General features: G+C 40.4%; 1 protein-coding gene across 1 annotated transcript in view; it reads left to right on the plus strand.

Annotated features, from left to right (window-relative positions):
- The window catches only part of LOC117454731 (voltage-dependent calcium channel gamma-7 subunit-like), a 52,978-nt gene that overhangs the window by 12,684 nt on the left and 19,091 nt on the right, over positions 1–21,203 (plus strand). Inside the window, exons 2-4 of the mRNA XM_034093873.2 lie at positions 4,265–4,460; positions 15,642–15,728; positions 19,984–20,124. Coding sequence (XP_033949764.1) covers positions 4,265–4,460; positions 15,642–15,728; positions 19,984–20,124 — 424 coding nt within the window. The remainder of the gene's footprint in view (positions 1–4,264; positions 4,461–15,641; positions 15,729–19,983; positions 20,125–21,203) is intronic.

Here is a 21,203-nt window from a genome sequence, read left to right on the forward strand (position 1 = left end):
TGGCACCGTATGTATTTTGAAAGAGCTTTCAATTATAGTCCCCTCTTTGGCACGTTAAGAAAAACATCTTGAAACCCCAGGATTGGTATAAGAAGCTTTTCAAATGCTTTGATATTTTCAACATGAAAATAGCTAATTTCTTCCAAGGTTGTTCTCTTCTTCTCCTCCCGTTGGATCTCCTCTCCTCTCGTCTTTCATCTCGTCTCCTGTCCAATATTGCATACATATTTAACAGCGTGAGTCAATGAAAGTCAAGACGGATATCAATCAGAGGTTCCACGCTCTTCCTTTTCGTAGCTCTCTGATGTGCTTCTGCATATTTTAGGATTTAAAAATCAATGAGGTAAATCAATCTTTGTCTGTCCTCTCCTCACCTGTTCTTTCTCTCATCTTGGCATCTTTTTCTCCACTTTTCTTATCCTCAAAATAAAAATGCAGACTGACATCAGTATTACATTACATTACATTGCATTTAGCTGACGCTTTTATCCAAAGCGACTTACAATAAGTACATTCGACCAGGAAGACACAACCTTGAGGAAAACAGAATCATATAAGTACATCAGGTTTCATAGAGCCAATCATTCAAGTGCTACTCAACTGGCTTTAGATAAGCCAGTCCTTTATTAGTATATAAGTGCTCTGTTAGCAGTTCTTTGTTAGTCATTCTATCGCTCGAAGTGGAGTCGAAAGAGATGAGTTTTCAGTCTGCGCCGGAAGGTGTGTAAGCTTTCTGCCGTCCTGATGTCAATGGGGAGCTCATTCCACCATTTAGGAGCCAGGATAGCAAATCCACGTGTTTTTGCTGATGGGAACTTGGGTCCCCCTCGCAGCGAGGGTGCAGCGAGTCGTTTGGCTGATGCAGAGCGAAGGGCACGCGCTGGGGTGTACGGTTTAACCATGTCCTGGATGTAGGAAGGGCCAGATCCATTCGCAGCATGGTACGCAAGTACCAGTGTCTTGAAGTGAATTCTAGCAGTTACCGGAAGCCAGTGGAGGGAGCGGAGGAGCGGAGTGGTGTGGGAAAATTTAGGAAGGTTGAAGACCAGACGAGCCGCTGCATTCTGGATGAGCTGCAGAGGTCGGATGGCACATGCAGGTAGACCAGCCAGGAGGGAGTTGCAGTAGTCTAGGCGTGAGATGACGAGAGCCTGGACCAGAACCTGCGTCGCTTTCTGGGTCAGCTGGGGACGTATCTTCCTAATGTTGAAAAGCGTGTATCTGCAGCAGCGGGTTGTAGCAGCGATATTTGCAGTGAAGGACAGGTTGTTATCCAGGATCACACCCAGATTCCTTGCAGTCAGGGTCGGGGAGACAACAGAGGTGCCGATGTTGATGGTCAGGTCAAGAGTGGGACAATCTTTTCCCGGAAGGAAAAGCACTTCAGTTTTGTCAAGGTTGAGCTTGAGATGATGAGCGGACATCCACTGAGAGATATCAGCAAAACAAGCAGAGATGCGAGCGACCACCTGGGTCTCTGAGCGGGGAAAGGACAGAATTAGTTGGGTGTTGTCAGCGTAGCAGTGGTATGAAAAACCATGCGGGGTAATGACAGATCCGAGCGAGTTTGTGTACAGGGAGAAGAGGAGGGGACCAAGAACAGAGCCCTGAGGGACCCCTGTAGTTAATTGACAAGGGTCGGACTCGGACCCTCTCCAAGTTACCCTGTAGGTGCGGTCTTTGAGGTATGAGGTGAGGAGGGAAAGTGCAGAGCCTGAAACTCCAAGTTCTTGGAGAGTGCGAAGGAGGATCTGATGGTTCACCGTGTCGAATGCAGCAGACAGGTCCAACAGGATGATGACAGAGGAGAGAGAGGCTGCTTTAGCAGTGTGCAGTTCCTCAGTGACAGCAAGGAGGGCAGTTTCTGTGGAGTGACCTGCCTTGAAACCAGACTGGTGCGGATCCAGAAGGTTGTTCTGATGGAGATAGCAGGAGAGTTGTTTAAAGACAGCGCGTTCAAGTGTTTTAGACAGGAACGGGAGGAGAGAGACAGGCCTGTAGTTTATAACATCAGACGGGTTGAGAGTGGGTTTCTTTAGGAGAGGGTTTACTCTTGCCTCCTTGAGATTGTTTGGAAAGTGACCAGAAGTTAGAGAAGTGTTGATGAAATGGGTGAGAAACGGTAGAATATCAGGAGCGATAGTCTGAAGGAGGTTAGAAGGGATAGGGTCCAGAGGACAGGTGGTAGGGCGGGCAGAGGTAACGAGGGTAAGAACCTCACTTGGCGAGAGAGGGGAAAAAGTAGTTAGTGTGCCGGTTGACCGTCGGTCAGGTGATCCAGCAGTGAGTAAAGGTGAGTCAGAAAAAGACGAGCGAATATCGTCAACCTTTTTTTCAAAGTAGTTAACAAAGTTGCTTGACAGAAGGGAGGAGGGGATTTGGGAGGGTCCAAGAGGGTGGAGAAGATGGATAATAGTTTTTTAGGATTGGAATAGGAAGATTGGATCTTGTCTTGAAAGAAAGTGCTTTTTGCCTGAGAGATTGAAGAAGAGAAAGAGGAGAGGAGAGCCTGATAGGTTAGGAGGTCGTCGCGGTGTTTGGATTTCCACCATTTCCGCTCTGCTGCCCGAAGGACGGTTCTATTAGCACGCAGTGCGTCATTTAGCCAGGGAGCAGGAGGGGACTGACGAGCCTGCCGAGATGTGAGAGGACAGAGAGAGTCCAGAGAGGAAGAGAGAGTAGAGAGGAGAGTTTCTGCAGCAGAGTTTGGAGGCAGGAGTTGGAAGGAGTCAGAGGAAGGGAGGGCTGAGAACACCGAGAGGCAAAAGTAGAGGGGGAGAGGGAACGGAGGTTACGGCGGACAAGTGCAGGATGCGAAGAGATTAGTTTGTTATGTTTGGAAAGGGGTAAAGAGAATGAAATGAAGAAGTGATCGGAGGTGTGGAGCGGGTTTACATAGAGGTTAGAAGTAGAGCAGTTCCTTGAGAATATGAGATCAAGGACATTGCCAGCTTTATGAGTTGGTGGGGACGGAGACAGTGAGAAAGCAAAGGCGGTTAGCAGAGATGTTAGTTTGTCTCTCTTCCCCGTCTGGAGGTTGAAGTCTCCGAGAAGTACAGCGGGAGGGCCGATTTCAGGGATGTGTGAGAGGAGATGATCCAAGTCCTCCAAGAAGTCCCCCAAGGCGCCTGGTGGACGGTAGAGAACAACAATGGTTAGTTGTATAGGATGGGTCACTGTGACGGCATGGAATTCAAAGGTGGAAGGAGTGAAGTTAGGTAGCTTGAAGAGGGAAAAACTCCATTTGGGAGAGAGCAGGAGACCAGTGCCCCCTCCTCTGCCAGTGGGTCTGGGTGTATGGGAGAAGGAATATGCTGTGGAGAGAGCTGCTGGGGTGGATGTGTTGGATGGAGTAATCCAGGTCTCAGTGAGAGCAAGGAAATCCAGGGACTGCAGGGAGGCGGAGCCAGAGATGAAGTCAGCCTTAGGAACAGCTGACTGGCAGTTCCACAGGCCGCCTGAAACTAGATGTTGGATCTCAGAGGAGCACATGGGATAGACGAGAGCGGGCCGGTTATAGCGATTAGGAGATACACGAGGCCAGTGATAATTGCGAGAAGACACATGAACAGGAATGGAGAAAATACACATGATTATAGGATGAGGGGCTAGAAAGCTAAACAAATTAAAAATAAAACACCAGCGATACTTAGCTCAATCAGAGTAGGATTTGCCTCCTCTTTGCCACCCTCGTGACTCCCGCAGGACTCTAATGTCTTTGTCAGTCTTAGAGACTCCCGCAGGACTCTAATGTCTTTGTCTGTCTGACGCTGAAGCTGACGCTCAAAGAAAGAGCTGCCTAAATGGACACCTGATTGCTGAGTTCTCACAGCTGTGGTGCCACTCCCCTCTAGTTAGTTAACTCTCTACAGCTGAAGGGCGACAGCTCAGAGGGCGTGCCTTATTTAAATGCAGCCCAGACAGAAACTGCGGGCAGTGAGAGTTTCACGTGGTCAGATCTGAGATTTAAATTCTCTCAAAAGTGCCGTTTTAGCTACAATAACTACAGAACAATTATACAGAGTAGAATAACTGAAATAGAGTCTAAGTCTAATTAAGTCTAAGTCTAATTAAGTCTAATTAAACAAGATTATTACTTACAGTGGTTACTGCGTCCAAAGGAGATGTCGCAGCAAGGGTCAAAAGCACACTGAGTTATCCAGTTTTTGAGACCGCTATTTAAATGCTTTTCAGCTGAGAGCTGGATACTACAGCTGTTCTACACTTCAGTATGAATGGTTGTTTCTTTCCTTTGTCTCCGCAGATGAGTTCGTTCAGTACGAGGGCTCTGACGCTGCTCTCCTCAGTTTTTGGGGCCTGTGGTCTGCTGCTGGTGGGCGTCGCCGTGTCAACAGACTACTGGCTGCTGATGGAGGAGGGGATCATCCTGCAGCAGAACCAGACCACCGAGGTGAAGATGGCGCTGCACTCTGGCCTCTGGAGGGTCTGCTTTGTGGCAGGTTGGTAACAATACTCACTATGTCCTAAAAAGGTTTAGCTGTTTGGCCTGTTCTTTTTCTATGTTGGTTGTATCTTCATTCTGTCATGCTAATTCAATGCTAGTGTTGGTGTTACAGAAACATTTATATGTATATTTTATATGAATCTTTCACTCTCTTTGCAGGGTAAACATTTGAAAGAGTCCATATTCCCAATGATCATGATATTTGACCTCTCATATCATATTTCATACTTAAATATTCAATAAGCTCCTCTAGTCAAAGTGTGACAGATTACCACCAAGATTGAGATCTCTCTTGACACAAAATCGCAATTAAGTTTCACAATCTGTCTGTGCGTTTCCTGTTTTATTCACCCCCTGTGTTATGTCTGTTTGTACTTCCTGTCTCTGTGTATTCCCTCCTGTTTGATTACCTGATTCTCTTCACATGGTGCCCTTGTGTTTTTCCTGCCCTGCCCAGCCCAGCTGTGTCTTGTCTTGTGATTAGTTCTGCATGTAATTAAGTGTAATTAAGTGTCAGATCCTTGATTTTCACCCATGGGAGAGTTGTGTTGATCGGGCGTTGGAGAGTTGTGTTACTTTTCTTTTGCCATGCCTGGTTCTACAAGATAACCTGCAATTACAGATTTGTTTTCGTTAAATCCTTTTACATCCTGCATTTGGGCCCATTCTCTGCCTATTTATGACACTTATAGAACAATGACTGGGCAGCGCGCATTAATTGCATTAACCTATAACCTCGGACTCAACTAAACATCATTTGTATTAACCTGATTCAAAGCCAAAGATTAGTTTAAAACCTAACTTTTGAAATTTGAATAGAGAGTGAATGAACAAATCGTGTCGTAATTCTGGATCGTTTGTCTGGCTTTGATGTGTTCATGAGCTGAAGGTCATAATGTGAAAACATGTACCATTTTATTGCATAGTGTTTAAACAATGCTATGATTACTGTTTCCGTTGTTGATCTAACTTCAAGGGGCATTCATACACATTTTCCAGTTTAGAAAAAAAAAAGTTCACATAATTTTGACACATAAATTCACCACAAATGCTTGCAATATTAGCGAAAGTGAAACATAATTAGTGATTTTTTCTTTTCCGCTGTCATTTGGATCAATTCCAAATGTTTGCGTGTTCTACCTCAATGCTACACCCTTCAACTTAGTTAGACTTAGACATACTTTATTGTCATTTCAACAAGACACAGAGTGTACTATTAAAACGAAATTTTGTGTTTCATGTTCGAAGTTTGGTGTTAATCGGACTTTTTTCACAATCCTGCTGACAGAAAAACAGATAAATAGACTAACTGAACCCAAAAATATAACCTCCTTGGTGGAGGTCATGAGACAATTAGTGAAGCAGTGTTTACCCTCTGGTTGAATTATGCCTTTCAAGATCATGGTGCCCAAAAAAGAAAAACAAAGCTTCATTCATGCATTCAAACAAGCCTGTCCTCCTATGAAAAATGACCACATAGGTAGATTGTTCAGCAGCTTATTACGACCCATAGTCACGTTTTAAAGTGTAGCACCTCTAGTGGTCGTGTAATAAACAACATGCTCCCGTTGATTGAAAACGCTCCGGAGGGTCGTTTATTCACAAATAACCCTCTCTAGAAAATCCTAAATTGTGGAATAGTTTGGCCATTAAAATGCTTTTTGATTAGATTTATAGCGAGAAGTGTATATTGTAATTTTAGAATCTACGTCCAGTGGATGTGTAGGATCTATAGTTTGATAGATATTACGAAGGTGATTTGAGGTCTCGCCAGGTGAACGTGTATACTAGGTCTTTACGTAACGTCCATGTAAAGTTCGCGTCAACCCTCACGGGGTGAAAACAGTATTTCCGGTCCAAAGTTTTCATAATAAAACCGGAAGTATTCCCCTCACTGTCAAATGATTACGCAGTGATATCTCCATTACTCATCCACTAAAAAACATCAGTTTATCCTTGTTAATTACACAATATTGATTGGTTTACATTGTGTACAATGCTTTTGTGTTTTTAACCTTCGATTCGGAGAAACAAATTGTTTTTTCGGAGTTTAGACACTACAGAGTTTCCGAAGACACTACACTACCCAGAATCCTCAGCTATCATTTGGGACTACAACATCCGCTTTCCTTTGCAAACCCCGTGATTAGTCCTCAAGCTCTGCGATTGGATGTTGGAGTGGCAGTGCGACAAGGTTACGCCGAGCCTCAAACAGCTCTTTGAAATGGAATGAAACCACGGCAGACTATCCAAAACTGGACTCGAGCGGGTCCAGCCCAGCCCCCCAGAACTACACATGCTGGCTATTGTGTTTCGCAATAAATTCTATGGCACGTCTCTACTGGGAATTGTAGTTTTAAAAGACGTTTTCGTATTTCCCATAATTAGAAGTTGCCAGTATTAAACTGTGTACATCCCTGGAGGTTTAGGGGATACGAAACCCATTGGTATTATCAAATCTAAAACATATAATTAATAAATGGGTGAAAATTGCTTGGGTCCATAATGGGCAGCATTAATATATACCCACATGACAGCTAAGGTTATGTCTGTGACCCCTCCTGTTGTTAATTGATAAGCCTGAAACATGCACTTGTCAAGGTTCAGAGGTACATTTTGCAAATATGGCAGTAGCCATCAATCATCTTAAAGTAGACCTATCATGCTATATTTGAAAAATATATTGCAGGGCCATACCTATATAAAACATGTCTGTGAAGTTTCTTTTTCAAAATACCAAACTGATCATGCATTTTAGCCATGCTTCATTTCGCTCTATTTCCTCTATTCCAGCCCTGTTTTTGCAAGGGTTGATTCTGTGACATAGCTTTAATGCAAATGAGCTGCAGCTGACCACGCTCCCCTGCAGAAGAGGGGGGCGAGGCACGGCCCCAGCACGAGCGTATGCACATTTGTAAAACGTATGCCAATATTGTTCATGAAAATAAATACTGGTGTATATGGTTTTATGCAATCTTTCCTTTCATTCTGTCATTGTACATGGCGTTACTATTATATTATATACTACACAGCAACACACCTATTTGTTGATGACAAACACAACCACAACCTTTTGCTTTTAAAATCTGCATACTTTACCCATCAAACATGAATAATCATGACACATTTTATATAAACTGTCGGAACTTTATTATCAAAATCAACGGTTAATTGAACCCATAAAAAATACAGTACGCAGCTTCGGTGGGTCAGTCTGACATGCAGAATCTATCATCTATCATCACAGGTTTTCCGCTGGTAGTATTTGAGGTGCTGGCCTGTATAGAAGAAACGTCGTTCGAAAAAAATCATCTCAATTTAGTGTTCAGGATGAGAAAATACTATTTGGATAATTATAATCTAAAATCCGTACGTATGGCTCTGAGAATTTGCCTTGGTACAAAGTAGCAGTGAAAACATGGTACGGAATTTCATTGATCTGGGCATTCTCACATTAAGCAAGTGGAATGGATTTGATAATGAAGCACTGACACAGCGCTCTACAAAGAGTGGATATACCGATTCACGGTATAAAAGTGGGGGTTCTAAACTAATCATTTTAAAAGGTGGGTGGGACTTGTATAATGGCTGCGACGCCCATGAGTGCTAGCCGCTAATTAGCCAAGTCACATCAACGGAGCTGTGCAGAGTTGTGTTTCCCCCCCCTCCTTGCAACAATTGCGCACACATGTGCAAACACACACATATGTGAATTCATGTGCGCAACCAAGTAATAAAGAATCACATCACGTCTCATTCGCGTAGCTTAGCTTAGCTTACAGATCTGTGATATTTGGTCATTCTTATAGACTACAATCACAAAAGCTTTTACATAAAACGCTGGAGAAAACGGCACTATACCTACAGAAGATTACGTTTGTTATTATAACTTACTCAATATGATTTTAGAGGATCAAAAATACTAATAAATAGGAGAATAAATACTTGTGGTATCGGCTAGGGCAGTATGTTACAGCAGTATGTCTGAACAGGTTAGCAAATGCCTGATAGTTTAAATAGAAAAGATTGGGGAGCTTATAAAATGTTACAAAAACATATAAACACCCAACCGATTACTGTTTGGGTTTGAGGCGACATTGATACGGCAAAGCTACATGCTACAAGCTACATGCTACAAGCTACATGCTACAAGCTACGTAGTAGAGATAACTTTATCAGGAAAAACACCGCTAAATAAAAAGGAATGCAAATATTAACATGGAAAAACGTACAGCTTCCAAATTGAATGTGTCCTGGTCTCGGATGGTTGGTATTGATCCAGTTTTTAGCCTTAGATTGGAAGCATATCCTCTTTTCACTTGAGGGAAGTTGATAAAGATGTCCAAGGTAAAATGTTTAGAACACACAAGCAGACATTTGCCGAGGTGTTCTGGCACATTCCCCTTGAAGATTAAGTCCAGCCACAGATTCCTCTGTTTTTCCAGGGATGGTATTGCATGCAGTCCCTTGTCCTGATTTTTGCAGCCAACAACAGCACAACTTTTCACTGCCTTAGACATGCTGGTAAATAACACAGATGCGACTCGGGGAGATTCATCCTGCTGACAGCCTATATGGCAATGAGAGGTTGGCCCATGGCCGTGGACGTGGCTCAACCTCTCATTCCCATGATAGGTGGAGCGTTGCCCATGTAGGCGGAGTGTCACCGCCCACTATTCCGGGCTGACGTCAGCTCGGATGGAATCTGTATCCGCTCGTTGTAGCCCCGTTTTTAAAAGATTTGGGTATGGCGGAAAAGAGAGTTGTATTTTCTGACACTTGGTGAGTTCCCCGACACACCGGGGACACATATATTTGTATAAAAGACAAGTGAATTTTTCATGATACGTCCCCTTTAAGATAAGATAAGACTTTATTGATCCCAAGTTGGGAACATATTTTGTTACAGCAGCATGTACTACTTTGTTCTACTCCACTACAATTCAGAGGTTAACCTGGTATTTTTACACTACATTTATTTTAGTTACTTTGCAGATTCTGATAAATGATGTGAAATATATACAACCCTTAAATCAGACTTTGGTTAGACCTGAGTAAAAGTCAGGGAAGGTGATTGTCAAGTGCCAAAATAAACTATCAAATCAAGTTTTATTTATATAGCACATTTATAAACGATTTTTGGTCGAGCCAAAGTGCTGTACATATAATAAAAATAGCCTACAGTACAGACACTTTACAGCAAATACAACAGCACAGATTGTTCAGAATATCAGTATGAGAAAAAACGACACCCTCTATCCTTAGACCCTCACATCGTACAAGGAAAATCGTAATATATTGCATCGTAAACTATGCAATATATTAGACGTTAAGGACTTTGTCAGACTTAATATGTATCTGTTGATACCCCCAAAAGTTTTTGTTCTTATTCAAAAGAAGACCTTAACTTAAAGTATTCTTTAAGGCGAGACACCCCAGGTGAATAGGGTACTATTTTTAACTTAAAGGTATCAGCTAGAAATGTCTCCAGTTAATTACTTACAATAAGGCAATTGTCTTTTGTATTACAAGTTTTCTGAAATAGCATGCATATCCATTATCTCATTAAATATGCACATATTTTAACACATTTCAGGAATCGAAATCTGAACTTTGGATATAGCCAGATTCAAAATTCTTGTTTCATTTTGTAGTCATATTAGTATCTAAGGCTTTTACAGAAGGGATATTGTATATCTCTTTTTATCACTCCATAAATCAGAAAATACTGTCAACAGCCCTAAAATATCCATTTTCGCCATGTTTTTAGGTATACAATGTTGTATAATTCAGGCTATGAATTATATATGAACAAACCCTTCTGTAAAAGCCTTCATAATATTGATGGGAATATAACTGGAAGGTTTGGTGTCTCTACGTGCTACTGAAGTTGAAATTTCGAACTCAGAGTAGGAGAAAAAACTCATTTTGAGAAAACGACCTTTAAAGATTGCAGTGAGGCGCTAGCTAAACCCTCCTGTTCTTTGGATGACAGCTTGCGCATCGACGCACTCCGTGAAGGTATTTCATGTTCGGGGTAATATTTTTTTGTATAACCTTGCTTCGTGCAAGTGACAATTGTTGTCGTCTTCTCTGTGAACGTTTTTCTCGCCATTCTTTTGGCATTTTGAGATTTCAATTTCTAGCTGAAAGCTAACCAGGAAGTGTTTTAGCACACCACGTGACGCATATGAACGAATCACGTTGTCAGAAATTGAAACCAGCCAATGAGATTTCGTTTCTTGGTTTAAGACCCCTTTGTGCTTTCACGATTGGTTGCTGATACAAAGGAAATGACCATATTTGGATCTGATGAGATTGTGCAGGAGAGACACAGCTTTCCAGCGATATCTCTGTTGACATGGTGCACACAGCGGTCGCGGTACTTTATTTTACGTTAGAATGCTGACTTTTGGTGAATTTAGGAGAAATCTACAGACGCAAATAGACAAACTATAGTAAAATAAACACTTAAATGTGTATTTTGTACGTTTTCCTTCCAAAAGCCTGAAAGAAAACATGTTATGGAATCAAAATAGCACAACATCTCAAAATTGACCAGTACTTGAAAAACGATGTTTTTGCCTGCCGTGTCTCGCCTTAATGTTTAAATAAAGCCTTATTAGTTTGTCTGTTTTGCACATCCTCCTATTAATATCTTTGGACGTCGTCCACTAGCTGTTTTATTGTAGAGATCACTATAGTATCTTCTTGATATTTTTCTATTCTAAATTTCTATCATTGACCTTCTACTTTCCCCCTATTTTATATATATATATCTATATAGTATGTACTGTAGGCTACTCTTAATTAATATTTAAAAGTTGTAATCAAATATAACATATTCAACAACAAAATTCAATAACATGCTTTAGGCGGTGCGGGTTAAAAAAAGCAGTGGTGTAGTTAATAAAACATAATAATATGAAACATAATATTACTATTAACTTTATTGTGAAATTAAAACAGAACGATAAAGAAAAATACAGTTTCAGTCTCTCGATTTGAAGCTTATGCATTGTACCATGAGCCTGTATAGACCTGTAACAGTCAACTGCATGAGGAGTTGGAAAGGTAGTTTCTGAAGATGTTGCAAATAACACACAGCATACAATGCCATAATAACTTTGTATTATTAGTGTAGGACACTTATGTATAACATCGGAAGATGTGTGGTTCAGGGTTTCCGTTAGCCGGTAATTACCGGTTTTTAGCTGGTAAAATGTATTAAAAACCGGTAAATTCAAAACCTGCCGGTCAACATGTCTGGTAATAATTAGGGAGGCTCCGATCGATCGGCCGCGGGTCATTATCGGCCGATATTCACTCTTAATAGTTTGATCGGTGCTCTCTATAAAGGCCGATCAGGAGAGCTGGGTCTGAGCGATATGGACATAAACGCGAGTGAAGTATAACCGGACGAGAGAGAGAGAGATCAGATCAGCTGCTGAGTCAGACGGAGACACGCAGCTCTGCATAATCACCTGAAGCCCCGCCCTCTGTTTAGCGAGCTGCTTGAGAAACTGACGTGCTGTCAGGAGAGAGAGGGAGGGAGAGGGGAAAAGAGAGGCTCCGTTTCTCCCGTGTTATTATTCAAATGTAATGTAAACTTTTGAATAATGTACGTTATCTACTACAAGTAGTTTGTTTGAATGTAATAATTATGTTGTTTGTTGTTTGTGGAATCATTTATTGAAAAATGAATCTGAATTTTTCGATCTGTTACGATTATAAACTGAAGCAATATAAAAATGAGCCCCGTGAACTGAGTTTTAAACTGAAGCATATCTGCTCATAGTCCGGTAATAACCTGCTAACGGCAACTCTGCTACACAACTCTTATTATTGAAATATGACCGGTAAGTTTCAAATTAGTCCGGTAAAATAAATTCTGCCCGGACATTTGACCGGTGAGAAAAAATCCTAGCGGAAACCCTGGTGTGGTTGTATTCATGTTTTCACATCATTGTACAGGATATTGCTATACTATTTCACATATTAGAACTACAATGTGTGAAATAGTATAGCTGATAATGTATATATATATATATTATATATGATATATAATGTAATGTATCAGATATTAATGTGTATACACATTAATATCTGATTACAGAAAGGTATATCCATAATTTAATGGTAAGCTATTGAAATTGTGATTCCATAGATGTGTCTCCCATCACCCAAAACCCCTGACTATTCTCTCAACTCAGTATTTACATTCTGATATTCAAAGAAAATCAGTAATATCTTTAAAAACTACAAGTCCTTTTCTATCAGCTGTGAATACAGCCTATTTACCAATTGGATCAAATATAAAAGTCAGCCGAATTAGTGTTGATACTGCAAAGAGACGTATTGGGTGAAAAGAAATGGAAGATGTTGTGTAATTGCTGATATATTTATGATCCACGTCACGTATTCAGTTTCAGCGGCATTTCTTCCAGTTTGTCCAAAGGTCTTCTAATCAGGGCTCTATAAATAAAGAACTACGGCAGATGTGTAATATTTAATGCAGCCGAACCGTGTATTACAATGCCGTTATGTGATGACTTCTAAAGAGAAAAGCAAGAGCACTCGGAATAAAGTATTTTTTTTTTTAAATGTGGATTTCATATCGCATAAATACCATTTCCAAATGTGCATTGCGGCTAAAACATCCAATCTCTGACCTTCAAGTTCGATGTTTTAATATCAAAACCTCTGAAATAAGAAATGTGTCTCTCAGAATCTAAAGGGAAAAACCTATGGGAAAAACACAAAAGCATTACACATTTCAAACCAATTAATGTTGTGTAATTAACAAGGATAAACTGATGTTTTTAGAGACCGGAAATACTGTTTTCACCCCTTGAGGGTTGACGCTAACTTTACATGGACGCTGCCGTTACACGTTCTCCTGGCGAGACCTCAAATCATCTTCGTAATAACTATCAAACTTTATTACATGGCTTAGTTGAATACTCGATTCTGATTGGTCAATTCAGAACACGTGACACGTTGTTAATACCGAACAGACAGACCGCTGTCAAGGACTTATTGACCGTTGTTAAGGACGCTCACATCTTCAGAAAGAAGTCCGGTCGATTGAACTGTATACAGTTGGGCCGTTTTGGAACTGGGACAAGAAAAACTGCGGAGAAGTAACGGGGCAGAAACCCTCCTTTTTACGCAGCGGTCCAGACATAGACATCAAACGGCGACACATATTCACTTGCCATTTACTTTATTATTAGGGCAGGGATATCTAGATACTTTCCAAGGTTTGACATCATGAATTGTGCTACTTTTAAAGCAAGGAGCGATGTTTTCAAATCTGTAATCAAAAAGCTCCTCAAAAACGCAAGCAGGTCCTACCGTTGGCTTTTCAAACTGACAAGAGACGCTCTAACTGTTTTTCAAATGTAACAGTTTGAAAAGCAAGCAAACTGTCTGATTGTCTTTAGTTTTCCGCTGTCGTGTGATAGCAACATGGAGGATTTTAACATTCATTTTAATATATTTGGAGAGCAGAGTAATTTGGAGTAATGGTTAGTGGCTGATGAGTCCCCAGTGAAGAAAAGAAAAAGACAAGAGGGACAAGAAAACAGCGGAGAAGTAACGGGCAGAAACCCTCCTTTTTACGCAGCGGTCCAGACATAGACATCAAACGGCAAAACATACAGTGTGCAGTTACTTTGGCATCAGGGCAGGGATATCGAGATACTTTCCAAGGTTTGACATAATGAATTGTGCTACTTTTAAAGCAAGCAGCGATGTTTTCAAATCTGTAATCAGAAAGCTCCTCAAAAACGCTATCGAAGCAGTTCCTGCCGTTGCTACGTTAGTTCAAACAGTAACAACGGACTATTTTTCTTCGCGGATGCATGTCAATTTAAATCAATACAACTATTTTTTAAATCAATAAAATCATTTTCTAAATCCATAAAAGCATTTCAATTAATATTGGGAGTCATAACGTTACTTTGTTGAGAATGTGGCCATGTAATAAGCGGGATAATGTGCAGCGACTTGGTCATTATGGGGAAAAGAACACCTTCATGCTTCATAATGAGCGCGTCGCAGCACATTATCCCTTACATAGATCCTACACACTGACTGGACGTGGATTCTGAAAGTACAAAATACACTTCTCGCTAGAAATCTGGTCAAAAAGCATTTTAATGGCCAAACTATCCTACAATTTAGGATTTTCCTGAGAGGGTTATTTGTGAATTATACAACCCAACGTAGCGTTTGCATTCAACGGGAGCACTAGAGGTCGAAAACTTTAAAACGTGATTATAGGTCGTAATAAGCGATTGAACAATCGACCTATTTGGTCGTAATAAGGGCTTGAACAGCCGCTGAGTATAGAGCTTTTGCTGATGTTTTACAATGTTTCTAATTGCCAAAGCTGAGCATTCATGCTGTATAGTGAGCAACACACACACACACACACACACACACACGCACACGCACTGACACACACCACACACAGCAGGGTGGATACAAATAACTGTCCTCATTGCAGTAGCTGTCTGTGTTTCGGGGTCATGATGGCGTTGCTCTGGGGAGGTGGCCATGTTTGTGTTTCCCTGTTGCCTGACGCCTGGTACAAAAGGTCAGGGGAGGAAAACGCTGGTGGCATTTGGAATGGCTGTGTGTGTTTGTGTATCTATGTGTGTGTGTATGTGAAAAGAGAGAGAGAGAGAGAGAGAGACAAATAATCCTGTTTGTGTTTGTGATGCTCAATTTTTTGACACATTTCCGTGTAGATTTAGTTGTTTGTGTCTGCCTACATGTTGATGTTAATTGTCGTGTCTGTATTCCGTTCTCCTCTCTCACGGCTCAGACCTTGTTTTCTCCTAAACCTCCTGACCTCCATCTGTCTCTGCCGCTAATTCACTATATCTCTCTCTTGCATTATCTGGCTCAGTGTTCCCATCTTTTCATGATCTCTTTGAGGGATCCTTTCTCACCTTTCTTAGTATTCATCATTTCCAAATCTCTTTGTTCGTCTGCCCTTTTTCCATCTTTCTTGACTTTTGTTTAAAATTGTTTGTTTATTCTTCTTTCTAGATACAAATATTTCCATATTGTATGTGACCTGATAAGACCAGTTCCTGCTCAACCGACTTCTTCTCTCTTGCCTTTCTTCTCGTTTTTCAATCTTTCTTTTTTCTCTTTCTCTCAGGACCGGAGAAGGGCAGATGTGTGGCGGCAGAGTATTTCACGGAGCCAGAGATTGAGATCACGACAGAAAATACAGCCAACATACTCAGTGAGTCACATATAAACGTACAGTACATGTGAACCATTTCAAACCCGCTACATAATAGAGTGCCACAGTGACGCGTCCTAAAACCCGGAAGTAAGCTTCTTCCGGTTCCCTCGACAAAAAAGCAATGCAATTTTGTCGAGGGAACCGGAAGAAGCTTACTTCCGGGTTTTAGGACGCGTCACTGTGGCACTCTATGTTATGTGGCCCGCAAGAGCTAGCAAAAAATATTATTTGCTTATCATTTCTATAGTGACTTTCACTAGTATCAATCAATCAATCAATGTTTATTTATATAGCCCAACATCACAAATGTTACATTTGTCTCAGTGGTCTTCACAGTGTGTACAGAATATCAGTATGACAATACGAGACCCTCTGTCCTTAGACCCTCACATCGTACAAGGAAAAACTTCCGGAGAAAACCCACAGTTTAAAGGGAAAAATGGGAGAAACCTCAGGGAGAGCAGCAGAGGAGGGATCCCTCTCCCAGGATGGACAGACGTGCAATAGATGCCGTGTGTAAATTGAAAAGATAATACATTTGCAACATAGGTAGTCCAAATGTTTGGAAATGCATGTGTGTATAATAGGAAGATGAATCCACGAGGATATCCATCCAGGACCGATGATCCAGGACCACAGCCACGACTCAAGATCCAGGGCTCGCGATGCAGGACACAGGACCGCAGGATCATCCATGTCTCTGGATCCCGGCGTATATAGACACCAAAAAGAAAGACATTTGGGGAAGCTGGGTTAATCGGAACATGAGAGTACACAGGTATAGACAGAGAGAAGGAAGAAGTAAGATGTCCCCCGACAAACTAAGCCTATATCAGCAAAACTAGGGGCTGAATCTAATCAGCCCTAACTATAAGCTTTATCAAAAAGGAAGGTCTTAAGCGCACTCTTAAAAACGGATAGTGTCTGCCTCCCGAACACAAACTGGAAGCTGATTCCACAAATGTGGAGCTTGATAAAAAAAGGCTCTGGCTCCCATTGTACTTTTAGAGTCTCTAGGAACAACCAACAACCCTGCATTCTTGGAACGCAATGCCCTAGTAGGACAGTAGGGTATAATGAGTTATTTAAGGTAAGATGGTGCCTGCCCATTAAGGGCTTTGTAGGCGAGAAGAAGAATTTTAAATTCTATCCTGTGTTCTATAGGGAGCCAGTGTAAAACAGCCAGAACAGGAGTGATGTGGTCCTTTTTCCTAACTCTGGTTAGTACACGAGCCGCAGCATTTTGAATCAGCTGAAGCGACTTGACTGACTTCTTGGTACACCCTGATAATAAGGAGTTACAATAATCCATCCTTGAAGTAACAAATGCATGGACTAGTTTCTCTGCATCGTTTTGAGGCAAGATATGCCTGATGTTTGCAATGTTACGTAGATGGAAGTAGGCGGTTCTTGAAATTGATTTTATGTGGGCGTTAAAGGATAAATCCTGATCAAATATAACACCAAATTAATGCCATCCATAGTTAGTATATCTTTAGATAATTTGTTTCGTAGATTCTTCGGGCCAAGTACAATAACTTCCGTTTTGGTCGTGTTTAACATCAAAAAGTTTAAGGTCATCCATGTACACTGTCCATAAACTACATGTCCCACTATTCACCTCGACCATGTTACATGGGCAGCAAAGTGCCTCAATATCAGCAGTGGCACTTTTTTGAATCGTCTTAATTTAATAGAAAAAGGTTGTTTAATGTTATTGCATTTTGTTTTAGTCTTCATCTCACAGCTCAGTTTTGTATTCATTTTTAACAGTATAAATGAAAATGTTGTTGGATGAGTGATGATGAGGGTTTCTTAATCTCTTTATGGGACTTATGTTATAATAACACAGAAAGTTATTGTGTGTGCCCACATACAGTATTTTTTAGTCTAAGTATATGCAAATATACTGATGCACAAGCATGCGTTTCTGTCACAAAACCCTTTTTTTATTTTCTAGGCCCTGCAATAGCACTTAAAGTCTGCTTGCCAGACTTCTGCTTTCAGAGCTAGTTATTATTTCAGTTAGTATTAAATGTAGTAACAAACAAATGCATCAATCGAATGAGTCGAAGTTGATCCTATTATGATTAGGAGTCTACAGTTACAACCGGCCTTTTGAGGGCAACCATAATACTGATTTGGCCCAGGATAAAAGTAAGTTTGACACCCCTGAAAACAAACAACAATAAAATCCTATTGTTGTTACCATCATACCTTCTCTAAATACATTTTAGAGAATTGCGCTTTAAGAACATATTTCATAAAATTAAAAACATAACATTGTAACACTTATTTTAGATAACGTTACCAAACATTAACATAGGTCCATCTTCAGATATTTCAACATGCTGAAACGAAAGCACTTTGTCTTTTGGATACTTGGTCTCTCAGGACACATAATACAGTTATACATGTTATGCCATATACAAGTTACATAAAGCCCCGTTCCTGGCAAAATAACCATTTAAAAGCCTTTTTTTTTTTTTAAAGAACCCTGTGAACATTTATCTTTTGTTTTTATGGTCAAACAGTAAATGGTTGTCAAGAGCTCTCTACATCCCAGAGGATCCATTTTGTCTCCGCGCTGCTTTAATGATTTAGGATGTTGACACTGTGAATTGGCTTCAAAGTGATCTGCCCACCACAGTTTGCTCTTTGTCTTTGAAGTAAAGCACACCATGGTGTTGGAGACACCAGAGGGAAGACATTTATTCCGTTTAATGCTAGATAAATGTCCTCAGGTAGACACACAAGTCATAACACTGTGGGAGCAGTGTGGGCGAAGTTGCTGAATAAATCATATACTGCCTTGCTCAACATAACCCCCAGTAGGCGCCATTAAAATGTATATGTATTTGGGTATTTTGAGAAAGAAATTGTATTATGTAGTAGTATTGTGTCATCATGCTGATTCAGGCCACCCAGGGCCTACTGGAAAACAGGGTGGAGCCATCAATGAGTTAATTTAATTCCAGGTTTATCAATAACATAGATTACCAGGTTAACATGCTTGTGTGTGCAGCATTTTCTAATTAAGATGCTACCCTTGTTTTAGTAGTAGTAGTGTCATTTTGGTATTTGGAAGTATAGACACTCTGGGCTGAAGAGAAAGCGGGGGTCAGTAGTCCCTTCTTGTGTTTGACACTGTTGATAGCAGAAGCAATACATGTATCCTAGGTAAAGAGTGTAATAGTTACTAACTTTAAAATATTGTTGGCAGTCAGATGTTTGCTTAGTTGCTGTTTGACTTGGTTTATGTCAGTATTTCCATTTCTGGTAAAACTCACCCCCATCAATGACATCACTGTCCTAAAATGATACAAGCCTCGATACACGCTTCACAAAAAACTCCCTGGATTACTCGAACCACGCCCCTTGGCGCAGAACGTAAGATCTGTAGGGGTTAGGACCTTCACACAAACATGCTCCAAAACTCAGTAGCACACCATTTTCCACTAGATATGATTTGATGTTAGTGTTACCCAACACAATGTGTGATGTGAAAATGTTGTGATTACCCCACTTATCTCTAGTAAGTGTGTCAGGGTCTTTCTTTTTGTTTTTAAAGCAGGTAACGCCACAGTTTTTACCAATTTTAATGGTCTCTCTAGAATTAGCGACTTGGTAATTAACATAGTGGAACATTTAGCAACCGGACATTCTGCTCAGGAATTGGTGGACACCAAATTGGAGCTAAAAGACAATCAAATCTAATATGTGCAATAACAAGGAGGTTTGTGTTCAAGGTTACTAAATGGGTTGAAATTCACAAATGTGGACTTCCTGTTGTATATATCAAACTATTCTACCACAAACTGAAAATAAAAACATTCATGTACATGCAGAAAATAAAATAAACAATAATAATTAAAAAAAGGTTTCCTTTACGGTACTTGGTTGACTGGCTTTAATCCACATGGATGAACAAGACTCACAATAGAAATTGAGTTAATGACATTCTTTATCGTTATTTATGATGCACTGTTAACATTTTCAAGGTTTCAAGTTTTTAATGCCTGCTGCTTCTAGACTTAAAGCAACAACGTTGACTCATTGAAGGAGGGGATTCTTTTAAATAAATTGTTCAAACAACGGCCTGACTTCAAATGTCAATGAGATTTTTTCAGCAGTATTTTATCATTCTCTATTAAGTTAATTCAGGGCTTTATTCTTAACAATGCACATGTCTGAAAGGTCTTGTTTTTTAATCTTGTTCATCCTTCTCATGTCTTCTCTCACAATCTTCCAGAAATGGTCCGGACTGCCACTCCTTTCCCTATGGTCTCCTTGCTCTTCGTCTTCACCGCCTTCATCATCAGCAACATCGGACACATCCGGCCTCAGCGCACCATCCTCGCCTTTGTTTCCGGAATATTCTTCATACTGTCAGGTACTGTGCACACCGAAGGAAAACGTACAAACAAAATGTAAAGTGTAAAAGAACATACTCCAGTCGTGTTCACACAGACCTCATATTAGAGCAGATTTTATACTCTGGTGGAACAACAGGCTCCAGGCTTTTCTTGTCACGGTTTGTTTCCATATTTTCCAATTATTCTGCTGTGTCTTGTAGTCTTTGCAAAGCAGCCTGGGAGATAAAGCTCAGTACATAGCGGCTGGAGACTCTGTGGAGAACAAACACATTTTCTAGGAATACAAAATGCTACTTGCTCAGTGAATTCATGCCAAAAGTAAAATTGTGTGGGCTCCATCCAACTAATGGGACAAATGGGGCTCCTGTGAGGAATATATATTCCTGTTTTATGGCCAATCCTCCACCAGCTGTTCCCTGAGGTTTATGATCAAGTGATTACACTCCTTTTCTTACCTCACTTTACATTGCAGGCCTTACAGCTTGGCATGATGATGGGAAAGACTTAAATCTGGTCTTGTTAAGATAATAAGGCACAAGGTATAGCATTGTATAATATTTTAAAAGGGCTGAGGTAGCAGTTTATGGTATTACTTTTGACTGCCCTGACCCCTTAATGTTGGTTGACTTGTTAAATGTATATTATTTTATGTTCTGCAGCATTGTGTTTGTCTTTGTCTGTCCCTGAAGTACAGGACAATTCGTTTTCATAGTTTAATCCATAGCAAATATTCATATTTTAAACATGTTTCCTAAATGTTGTGTGTCCAAATCTAAATGTATAAAGTCACTAGTAAATACATATGTAAAACAAATATGGATTACAATTTGTACATTTCCAAAATGTAATAGAGTAGAACTATAAAGAATAAAAAGCACTGTGTACTTAAGTACAGTACTTAAGTAAATGTACTTACTTTCCCCCACTGGTTTTGTGGGATTAACACTGACCATTCAGTTTCTTTAGATTAGTAAAAAATAACGTTTATAGGTCTTTCAGAGAAGTAATTTGATAGTTTGTAGATCAAGAAACATAAAGATATAAAGATCAAATCTCATTGAAAACATGTATTCTGCACAATATGCATATTGCTGCA

The sequence above is a fragment of the Pseudochaenichthys georgianus genome, chromosome 11 (assembly GCF_902827115.2).
Source record: "Pseudochaenichthys georgianus chromosome 11, fPseGeo1.2, whole genome shotgun sequence".
Taxonomy (NCBI): domain Eukaryota; kingdom Metazoa; phylum Chordata; class Actinopteri; order Perciformes; family Channichthyidae; genus Pseudochaenichthys; species Pseudochaenichthys georgianus.